This window comes from Nymphaea colorata, chromosome 11 (genome assembly GCF_008831285.2).
Source record: "Nymphaea colorata isolate Beijing-Zhang1983 chromosome 11, ASM883128v2, whole genome shotgun sequence".
Lineage (NCBI taxonomy): Eukaryota > Viridiplantae > Streptophyta > Magnoliopsida > Nymphaeales > Nymphaeaceae > Nymphaea > Nymphaea colorata.
The window spans coordinates 2,581,545-2,593,172 of NC_045148.1; the positions used below are offsets into that span (position 1 = coordinate 2,581,545).

The following is an 11,628-nucleotide window of genomic DNA, read 5'->3' on the forward strand; positions in this document are numbered from 1 at the left end:
TTATACAGTGAATCATCTGTTACACTGAGCATACAACTTTCATTCCTTCATCTATTTTAACATAGTCGGATTGTTAGACAATTTTGCACATTTCACCAGAGGTTCAAACAGCTTATGATGGACAAAATATTTACCTAAATTTCTCAAAAGTGATGATCCATCAATGATAGATTTGAAGCCTGAATGCTTTAGAGGGCATAGTAATTGGTTTACATCTGTACTTGGGGCACTATCATTGTTCTTTTCTAAATTACCAGGGATATATTTACTTGAGATCTTTTTTGTCAGTTGCATATTGCATCAAACACAATTTTCTTGGTTCAGTGTTGAACCTGTAGCACGTTCCATATGCATGTGGTGCCAGTAGTGCACTTCAAGCTGGGAGAGACGACGTTCAATTGAATGTGTTAGCTAGAGCCATGTAGTGGCTGGGAGGGAGAGAGTCAACCACCTTCTTTTTTAATCATATTATATATATATATGTATATATATATATGTCAGCATATGGTGGGGAACCTGAAAACCTATGCCACTTTATAAGTGCATTTTTTTATTGAGGATAAAACTTAAGTGAGCTCTGGTGATCATGGAGCCACGTGATGGACATATACATATAGAGTTAGATCGATTGGGTAGTCACAACCACATGTGACGAGAATGTGATAAGAGAATGTGAAGAGAGGTACATGCCAACTAAGTTGAAGAATTTGAATAAAGTTCGAACCATACATACGCTTCAGCCTTTCTATGGTATTGATTTCCTTAGAAAACTTGTTGGTCCAGCTCATGACCCTCAATTCAAATAAAGAAATAAATAAATAAACAAGTAAATATAGTCAAGTCAAGGTGAGGTGATGAACTCTCTAAGGGTGCTTTATAGCCTTCGATTTGAGGTCCTCAATATTTGAGAAACATTCAAATAAATAAATAAATAAACAAGTAAATGTAGTCAAGTCAAGGTGAGGTGATGAACTCTCTAAGGGTGCTTTATAGCCTTCGATTTGAGGTCCTCAATATTTGAGAAACGTAGATTTAAGATCAGACCCTCCCTCTCCGATCTTAAATCCAACCTTGGAAGTGAAGTAAAATAAGGAACATAAGTATAGATTTTATGTAAATGATTGAGATCCTTAGTTTGATGAAGCATAAATTTTTCCTTGGATTTTTTGCCATATCAGCAAGAGCATGCTAAGTCAGATCCATAGATTTCAAATGGATCACCTCTTGACATATTCTCTTCCTTAAAGCTTTTGGAAAAAAAAAAAAAACTCTTTTTCTCTTTCTCTCTAACCAACCGGTGTGTAGCTTATAGCTGGCCGGGGCCTACCACATGTGAACTACATCTCAGATTCCTATGGACATTATCCTCCCCTCCATGTTGGAGGTTTAGGGCTAAGAGTAATCTCCTTTGAAATTAGGGATGTCAACATATCCAAGTTGAATGGATATTCAACCGAACCGATCTGAAAAAATCGGATATGAAAAAAAAATTAATATCCGATTAAGAAATCAAATGGATTCAGATTTAATAAATGACGTTCAGATGGATTCAGATCAGATTTATTTTTAGTCAAATATCATATATCTAATGCTATTAAATTTTAAAAATTGCCAAAATCTGATTCAAAATTTGGATTCAGATATAAATATAAAAATCAGATTTGGAATTTAGATTCAGATTCAGACATGATTTTTTTTTTATTTAAATTTGAATCTGAATATTTGAATGTCCGAAAAAACAAACACGATTAAGGATATATCCGATCCGAATGCACCCAATTTGAGCTTTCAGTACGTTGTGATTGCACCTCCTCTCCCCTCTTCCTTTTCCTCTTTCTCACTCTTTAAATATATATATAGGGCACTTGGCTAGTTGAACCTGTGGCGAGAAGTACTCTTGGTTGTGGCAAGGGGTGAGAAAGGAAATAGGCAAGCATGAGAGGGGCCATGACTATTAGCTGGTTGTTGAGAACTAATACACTCTACACAGTATATACTATACACTACTAGTCAGCTGGCCCGCTTTTCATGGCTCAGTGATCGCTGCCACTTTTCTTACGTTTCTGCTGTGGTCCACTGCTCTGCAACCTGTCTTTTACAACCCCTCTCCCCCTTATTGGGCTACACAGTTGGCGTCCCGGACCCTACCAAAACTGGGTGCTTCCAACTTGGCCATGGCCCATGGCTGAGAAAGAAGCATCCGTATATACCAGTTCTGCGTGGTTCAGAGTAGATTTAATATGTTTTACACGTACAAAACAGATTAAGTTTCAAATTTCCTTTGGCTCTAGAAACTGTGCTGGTGAGAAAGAAAATCAAGAATAAGAAGATGATGCTCTTTTTTTTTTTTTCTTCTGCGGTCAAGATTGAAGTCCGGTCTTCTGTTATTGCAGCAGTCCGTTCAGTAAAAATTTCATACAGATCCAATTAGACATATATATTTACTTCTGCAGATTCATAACATGAACCTAAATAACGAAGAGAGGCTTTCTTCTTTGATACTATCGGATTCAATACCGGACAAGGTCACGTAAAACCGCTGCTAAAAAACAAAAGAGAAGGTGGGTGGGTGCGGACAAGGAGCAGAAACGGTAGGTGGCCTTTGAACAAGCTCGTCACATTAACCCTTCAGTAAAAAGCGGCATTTACACGTACCGCCTCTGCCCCAGGCTCCAAGCCAAAGGTGGGTATGTGTGGGCTTAAGGGTGGAAATCGGATTTAATACCCGACAGGTAGTGCTGGCCCTCACTTGTGCTGGTTATTTCACATTTAGACTCCTAGACAAAAAAAAAAAATTATTGAGGTGGGCTAGTCCAAGTCAAGTACTGGAGAGTCGGTCCACTATATATATTTACAATTAATCTCTTCATATTTAACAGGTCAGATTTAAGCTGCTGGCAAAATGTTCGAGCCTACTTGAGCCGGGGTTTATCAAGCCTTAGTTTGGGCTGTCCTAATGCCCAAACTTAGCAGTTACCCACATGGTCTCTTAAAATTCCCTTAGTTACATATTTGTGGCTCATTTATATGATAGTGCATTTAAGAGATCAACATTTTTTTTAATAATGAGCGCCCTTGTATGCAAAACTTCTCCTTCAACCAACTCCATTTGAAATGATCAAAGTTTTTTTTTTTTTTCTTTCCCTCTTTTTTAAAAGAAAACCTCGTGCTTTTTTTGAAAAAATTTACATGATTCTTGAAGGAATGCCAAAAAGAGCATGAACGTGAAGGAAAAGTGCAAAAAAGGAACAATCTTGAAATCATGATATCGTGCAGTGCACATTGTAGGCTTTGCAAAAAACTGGGTCTTCCTTTGGTTTCCTATATCGCCATTATATATTATTGTCTTATATTTTGCATACGCTAAATCCAAAACCTTACATACCGCAAAAATTTCTCTGGTCATGGTCTTTTCATGAGCAGGATTTGTGGTGGGAATAAACTAAGGGAAAGTTGTTTGCTGTTCCCGCACTTCAGCCTCGTGGTCGCAAGAAAGGTTACAGCTGTCCCTAATCAATTCAATAAATAAGGGTGCGCGAAATTTTTTCCCAATGGGCAAGCTGGAGTTGGGCACCGAATAGTATTTTGCTGAACCGTCCGAAGTGACGCCGCCTTTCACGTTCTAAATTGCTCGCGCAGGCTGCAATGCAGGGTAGCCGAGTAGGGATGTCGATTTGACAAATTGAATCGAAATACGATTTAAAAAATGACATCTCATTGGATTTGCTGAGATTTTGTTTTTAAATAAATGTCAATATCTAATGCCCTTTGACAAATTGAATCCAAATGGACATCTGATTGGATTAAATAAATTCAGATTTGGTGAATGTTAAAAATTAGGTTTATGACTTTCTTTTATTTCATGTTCAAAATATGTAAATACCTGAAAAATAGATACCGTTAAAAGTATATCTGATTCAAATAGATTGGTTGACATCCATTTTACAACCATCACATGATCGATCTTAATGCAATTTTTGATAAGTTATTGTACCTAAATCTTCAACGCTGTGCAATAAGTCAAGTTGTCTAAGCTTATTTGGTTGGGCTCTCAACTTATCTCTTGAATGAAACAAAACTTGAGCATTGAACCAAGCTGGTAAGCACAAAGCAGTCTTGACTTGAAAGAGGGACCAATGATTCAAATCGAAGAATATGAACTCATAGACGATATAGTACCTAGCGCTTGCTCGATGGTTTTCTTGAGCTTTGAGTTTTGGTCCCTTCTCATCCCACGCTCCGTTAATTACACTTTTCACTGTACTTTTGCGGTAGGCTCTTAGAGAGGACAGCTAATATCATTCACAATAACTAAACATGGACCAGTTTTAAATGCTTTGTTTAACAAGTTTATATATATATAGTCAAGGGGTTGGTTGATTTGAAGCTGGAGTGAGCTCACTTTTCTCATAAATAACCAAAAGAAGCCTATCTTCAGCGGGACGTACCTAGGATTCCAAAATGACGGAGTAGAACAAAGTCCGAGGGTTTGGACTTCACTTCCTTGGTGGCCACAATAGGTATTCTGAAGGGAATCAAGGGCAAATAATATGGGGAATATCAGAAGGGTGAGTTTTCTTCCCATTAAGAAGAAACTGACCGCTTTCTACCCACTTCTGCTTTAATTATTAATAGAAAGGAGGAAGGTCATTTTAAATGAATTTCCGCATTTAATTTGCACGCTCTCGCTCACTGCTCAGCACTTGAATTTGTTTATTGTCCTTTTGTTCAGCTCAGACTTTAGAAAGGCCTGCAGCCTCTTCTTGGGTGGGATCCCCAACGCATCTTCTCACATGGTCGAGTTGTACCCAGAAATTAAACCCGAAAACAAAAAAAAATCTCTGTCCCTGTCCTTCTCTCTCTCTTCTGTGTCTGTATCTCTTTCTTCTTTCTTTCTTTCTTTTGTATTGCTTCCTGTGCTGTACCTTCTCTGTCACGGTGCTCTATTTTATTTGTTCTTGGTTCCTAGGCAAATGTTCTAGAAGGGCAGCTTCGTTTTTCAACTTTTGGAGTTGGATTTTGGCATGCCGTGATCAAACTCATCCATTTTCCCCTCCTCTCTTATAGGGCACTACTACCCTTTTGTCTTTTCATGGAGTCGTCGTGTTTGTTTTGTTTCACTGTCACACTTGCCCTTCTGTAGAGAGAGGAAGAGAGAGAGAGAGAAAAAGCACGCCGGGACGGTTAAAAAAAAAAAAAGGAAACAAGAAAAAGAAAGAGGTAGACTAGAGAGGGAATGAGAAGAGGCCTGCCCTTTTAAGCTTTTTCGGTTTCCTTCTTCTTAGCTGAAGTTGGATCTTTTTTTTTTTTTTATTGGTTTAACTTTCTCTCTCTCTCTTCCCGTCTTTTGAGAATGTTGATGAGCTGTAGACCTCCATCCTCTAGATTGCTGGTGTCCTGGAGGATCATGATGTGGGGCTGAGTTCTGGCCTTATGAAGTTAACTCCGCCGATGCTTAGAACACATTCTTCCTTTTGGTTGGTCTTTCTGAAGTGGATTTAGTAAAGGGGTTGTCGCATTCCTTGCATTGTGAGAGTGTTCTTCTGCGCTGGTCTTGTGATCGAGTTTCTGGATATGGAGCGAGTGTTCCACACATAGAATTGGTAGGCGTTTTGATGGAGCTGTTGGGGCCGTTTTGGGGAGGAAGAGACTGGTGATTGTTTGGTAGGTCCCCTTGTGGTGGTAGCTGATGAATGGTGATTTGGAGGGAAGGTTTTATTAAACTATGGTGCATTTGGTAGGGTTGGTTTTTGGTTGGTTTCTGTTGATTTATTTGTGGGGTTGATGTTTGCAATTTTAGGGATCAAGGCTTGAGAGTTATCCTCCTTAAAAAAAGAATCTTCCCTGTTTTCCTCTCTCTTTTTTTTTTTTTTTTTTTCTTGTACATTGTTTTACTTGCTTCTCCCTCGTCGTCTCCCCTTTGGGAAAAAAATGGCATGCATGAAGCTCGGATCGAAGGCAGACGCGTTTCAACGACAAGGCCAGGCTTGGTAAGATGACATTCTAAGGATCTTGGGAGCTACATTTCTTAAATTGCATACTGTTTTAGTTCATCAAGGCTGCTCTTTCAGTTTGATCTGTTTAGGGCCTTTCAGTTTTCGTTACTTCTTAGGATTGCATGCTTGAATCGGTTCTATGCTAGCGACGGGGACTTGATCGCAATGACAAGCGGAACAGGAATTCGTTCTGGTGAATGGTCCATCGTTCCCGTGGTCTTAACAGAAGGACGATTATGGGGAACCTCATCTTCTTTTTATTGCTTTTCCGGTTCTTCTAATAGTGTGGTTATGTGAAAGCAAGGTTGCCCAGTTAAGGTTGAGGATGTTAATCTTCCCTTTCATGTGGGTATACCTACGAAAGCCAGCTGTTTCAATGTTTCGATTACTTCAGAGAGAAAAAGAACCAATAGCACCTAAATAGTTTTACAGATGGAAATTGTTTTTTCTTCTCTTCCCTTGCAACTTTATTCCTTCTTCCTTTTCTAGGTTTGCTTGATTTCCTGTCTGTTTGTGGTACTCCAGTTCCCAGACAAACTGCTGCTGGTTCAGAAGGTCATGAAATGTTGCTATGGCATCTAAAAGATGTTAAAATGAGTTTGCTGGACTTGCTTTGTCATGGTACTAGCTGATACTCAAGTGACAGAAATGGTTTGCTTCATTTTTTTTCTCATTGAAAATGAAAGGTTTATTATTATTCACTAATTTCAGTTGATCAAATCGAACCAGCTTGAATCATAAATGAATCTAAATTGGAAGCTATTTGTTGGTGGGGCGATTGCTGGTCAATAGCCACAAGATGTGAGTCAACTTGGTCAAATAAAAAACCATGTGCTGCACATGTTTTTACATGGAAAGAACAGAGTTTAACTGCTGCTTCTATTCTGATTTTTCAATATGTGCCTGCCATGTTCCTAGAAAGCAATATGTTTCTTACTAGGTGAAATGTATGCTTCAGCAAACCATTATTTGCCTTGGATGCGCTTGAGAATCAACAGAAAATTGGGTGAGCTCTTTATCATGTGTGGCATGTTGGAAGGCCTTTGCCTTTTTCTCTTTTTTTTTTTTCCCCTAAGAGATGAAATTTCTCATCTAAATTTTAAAAGATTTGATGAATAGTTATGTTTTTTTTTCTTGGCCATGAATTCTGGAGTTTGAGTAAAACAGCAACTTAAACCAAGCTGGTAATAGAAATTGATACACAGCCAGGCTGTTAATGGAAGTGCTGCCAGACACAACCCAGAGTTGTCCAACTCCAACATCAAATCTGGTCATGCGTCACAAGTCTTGGGTTACATGCTTATTGTGGCTCCAATTTGTTCATTTTGAACCTCAATCACATGTACATTGACTGAGTGCTTATTTTCTGTCACATTTTTCTGCTGCCACCGGTTGTGCCCCTTATGCTTCATTCTTTATAGTGAAAGCATCCCAAATTTATAATAAGCTTTACATTTTTAGTCATACATGGTGATTTCTTATCGAAGTTTTTTTGTAGGTTCTGTACAACTGGCCTCCCTAGTGATGTTGTTGTTGAGGTTGGTGAGATGTCCTTTCATCTTCACAAGGTAAACCTTATGACTCATGGCAATTGTTTTCAAGTTTTTTCTACCTAGCTAAATTGAATAATTGTTACGTTTCTGAAATTTCTTCATCATTGGAGGGGTATAGACAAGGTCATTGGTAGCAGCTACTAATTGTGTTCAAATGTTCTTTCTATCATTTTAACATTATAAAGCAACACTGGATTAAGTGGATGCAAATCTGTTTATGAACAGAGACATGCTGTTTCTTAGCCTTTGATGCCCTTCAACTTGGAGGTCTTAAAGCCACTAGCTGATTTTGATTATTTCTGATAAAACATGCATATTTTATTTGTATACTTGTTATAGTTATACTCTTATGCCTATGCAGTTCATTTTTTAAATAGAGAAACCTTTTCCCTCTATCTCCTAATTTTTTCCTGTTATATTTTAGTCTATTTTCCTAGGTTTCAAAACCATTGTGGCCTCAGACTCCATCAAGTAGATAAGTTATGAATCCTCGCACTCCTTCTCCCTGCCAGGAACCGTTTTTCTTTCTTTGCATGTGTTGACTTATTATGTCAGCAGTCACTATTTTCATTTGATGATTCAGCATGTATAAGGTGTCTCTGCCTAGATTCTTCATTGAGCATTTGTGATAGTCAAATTTTGTGATTTTCATTTTTTGTTTCATCAAATGCTACACTTTCTTTCTTCCAACTCTTTTCAAGTATATATATATATATATATATATATATATATATATATATATATATATATATATATATATATATATTTTGGTGAATTCTGTGCACAGTTTTTAGGCCTTTTTTTTTTTGCAGTTTCCATTACTGTCTAGAAGTGGGGTTATGGAAAATATGATTGGAGAAATGACTGAGAAGGGGGAAGAGAAGTGTGTTATCCAGCTTCATTCTGTTCCTGGTGGTTCAAAGGCATTTGAGCTTGTGGCCAAATTCTGTTATGGTGTTAAATTAGAGCTAACTGCAATGAATATTGTCTATCTACGATGTGCTGCTGAGTACCTACAGATGACAGAAGAATATGGGGAGGGGAACCTTATTGCGCAGGCAGAAATTTTCCTTAACCAAGTCGTTCTTCGTAGCTGGAAGGATTCAATCAGAGCACTTGAGACTTGCGAAGATGTTCTGTCAGAGGCAGAACAGTTGAACATTGTGAAAAGATGTATTGAGTCTTTAGCTGTAAAAGCATGCACGGATCCCAATTTGTTTAGTTGGCCAATGATGGAGCATGGCCCCATGCAAAGTCCAGGTGGAAGTGTTCTATGGAATGGGATAAGTACAGGAGCTAGACCACGAAGTGCAAGCTCAGATTGGTGGTATGAGGATGTCTCGAATTTGAGCTTGCCTTTGTATAAAAGGCTGATATCTGTAATGGAGTCTAGAGGCATCAAGGCAGAGAACCTGGCAGGTGCTGTTATGCACTATGCAAAACGATACTTTCCAGGACTGAATAGGCGCCAGACAATTAGCGAATCAAGCACGCGTGTTGCACCATTGTCTTTCACCAATGCACCATCTGAGGACGAGCAAAGGCTTCTACTTGAAGAAGTTGATAACATGTTACCAATGCAGAAGGGTATGGCCTCCACAAAGTTCCTCTTTGGGCTTTTACGAACAGCAATGATTCTGCAAGCAAGCCCAACCTGTAAGGCAAACTTGGAGAAAAGAATTGGAATGCAGTTGGACCAAGCGACTTTGGAGGACCTATTAATGCCTAACTTTTCACATGATGTGGAAACCCTTTATGATGTTGACTCTGTCAAACGAATCCTTGAGCACTTCTTGGTGTTGGATCAGGCTACGGGTGGTGCCTCGCCATGCTCAGCTGATGATGGACAAATCATGGGCTCACCTTCTTTGACTCCCATAACCATGGTAGCCAAGCTTATGGATGGCTACCTTGCTGAAGTCGCACCAGATGTAAATCTGAAGCTTCCTAAATTTCATGCACTGGCAGCGGCTATACCTGACTATGCTCGACCTTTGGACGATGGTCTTTATCGTGCCATTGACATATATTTGAAGGTAAATCTCATCTTCAAGCCTTTGAAGGAACTTAGATCTGGAATTGACATAAACCTGGTAGAGATTGCTTATGTACTAGCAAAGTTGGCCAAGTACATGATATGAGAGAGAGAGAGAGAAAGAGAGAGAGGGAGAGAGAGAGAGAGAGAGAAATTGTTCAAATTTGAGCATGCATTTATGTCACACCATTGTCATTCTTCAGCTAATAAATTTTGTAATGCTGTCATCCTTTTAGAGAAGATCCTAGCTGGTTAGGTTATAAATCTCTCTAATGTCTGTCATATCATAGGTGGATAAAAATCATAAAATGATATATGAAACTTGGACAATGGTCACTTTGCTGATTGTTGTCTAATTTTTATAAATGATGTCTCTTCGAAGACGTCCGATAAAATTCATAAATGACATCACACATCAGTTATGAGATTTGTTATAAATTTGATGCTTTTTTTAAGACACATGCCTTTTTGTGTCTTCAATGCATTTAAAGTTTCCTTGCATGAATTGGGTTTGGTTGGCTTGCCTCTATCTTTCTTTGCCTTTCTTATTATGATCTCTTGATGTGTTTGCTGGCGACACAGGCTCATCCATGGCTCACTGAGTCGGAGAGAGAACAGCTATGCCGTTTGATGGACTGCCAAAAACTCTCACTAGAAGCCTGTACACATGCAGCACAGAACGAGAGGCTCCCACTCCGAGTAGTGGTCCAAGTCCTCTTCTTTGAACAACTGCAGCTGAGGACTTCAATTGCTGGATGTTTCTTAGTATCTGACAATCTTGATGGCTCAAGGCCGTTGAGAAGTGGTCTGGTAGCTTCAAATGAGGGTGGATGGGTCAGTGCTGTGAGAGAAAACCAAGTGCTGAAAGTTGGTATGGACAACATGAGAATTCGTGTATCTGAGCTTGAGAAGGAGTGTTCAAACATGCGCCAAGAAATCGAGAAATTGGGCAAGGGAAGAAATGGCACATGGAGCACCATGTCGAAGAAGTTTGGTTTCAGGATGAAGTCGCAGATGTGTAGTGCTCAAGAAGGCTCTGTCAGCAGCCAGAGTCGTGGGGAAAGCAAGCTGGACAAGTTGAAGTTTCAGGGAAAGCATGCGAAACAAAAGAAAGAAGTCTGATGAGTCGTTTCATGCTGCCCTTCTGTTGTGCAATTGCACTGGTCTGCTTACTCGTCCCAATGGTATTCGTGTTTAGTTTGTGGGGCTTGCATCGACGGGCAGGAAGGAATTTTCGAGAAAAAGCAGGCTCTCCTGTAACATTATGTGTCTTGTACCTTATCTTTGCTTCAATTTTTACTTTGAATGGCAATCTTCTTTTACTGCTGTCTCCCTAATTACTATCCATTCCTCATTTCTGTTCATACCCCGCCTGATTGATTGATCTATCAAAATTTTGAAGCCCTATTTTTTCCAAGCAACGAAAGCGGGCATCCTTTGGTTGCAGTGAAAAAAGTATAGAACAAAGAAGCAGAGTTAGAATTTCCTAGTGAGGAATTGATGAGAACTTTCAAGATCTCTTTCTGAGAACTGTGCCACGAATTCGTGTCTACTTGTGTCCACCGTTAGGTTACCTTGATCTAATTGGCAAATGAGGAAAAATGCCCATCAATCTGAATCGGCCGAAAGACAAGAAAACTGTGATTGGGAACTTACCTCGATCATACAGATTGCGCTAGTAGCGGCAATTGTTCCTTGCATGTTTCATCACATTCACCGATCTTTGCAAATATGCAACTGGATCCGATCAGGCGCAGCCAGATTGGGGAGGCTCTGTTGTCGTGTTCTTTTATAATGAGGAGCTTTTAAGAAGGGTAACCCCGGATGAGTCTTGACTACCATGAAAAACAAAGGCTGTAGAATAACCGGGTTCAGAATTTATGAGGGTCTTCAATCTGACACCCTTCATAACTCCTTAACGTTTGCAACTACACTTGTTGAACCTGCAGGTTCTTATCAGTCTAATGTGATAAAAGGAGACCATCTAATTGAAGATTCATCTAGTCTGATCCAAAGTCGGATGTGGTCCACTTCTTGATCACTG

At 39.3% G+C, this 11,628-nt stretch overlaps 1 protein-coding gene across 1 annotated transcript; it reads left to right on the forward strand.

Annotated features, from left to right (window-relative positions):
* The first annotated feature begins 4,774 nt into the window (after positions 1-4,774).
* Positions 4,775-10,906, forward strand: LOC116264186 (BTB/POZ domain-containing protein At1g30440). The gene is made up of 4 exons (XM_031644266.2): positions 4,775-5,990; positions 7,495-7,564; positions 8,362-9,585; positions 10,167-10,906. Exons 1-4 carry the CDS (start codon positions 5,932-5,934, stop codon positions 10,704-10,706), a joined length of 1,893 nt encoding a protein of 630 aa, XP_031500126.1. The 5' UTR covers positions 4,775-5,931; the 3' UTR covers positions 10,707-10,906.
* The last annotated feature ends 722 nt before the right edge of the window (positions 10,907-11,628 follow it).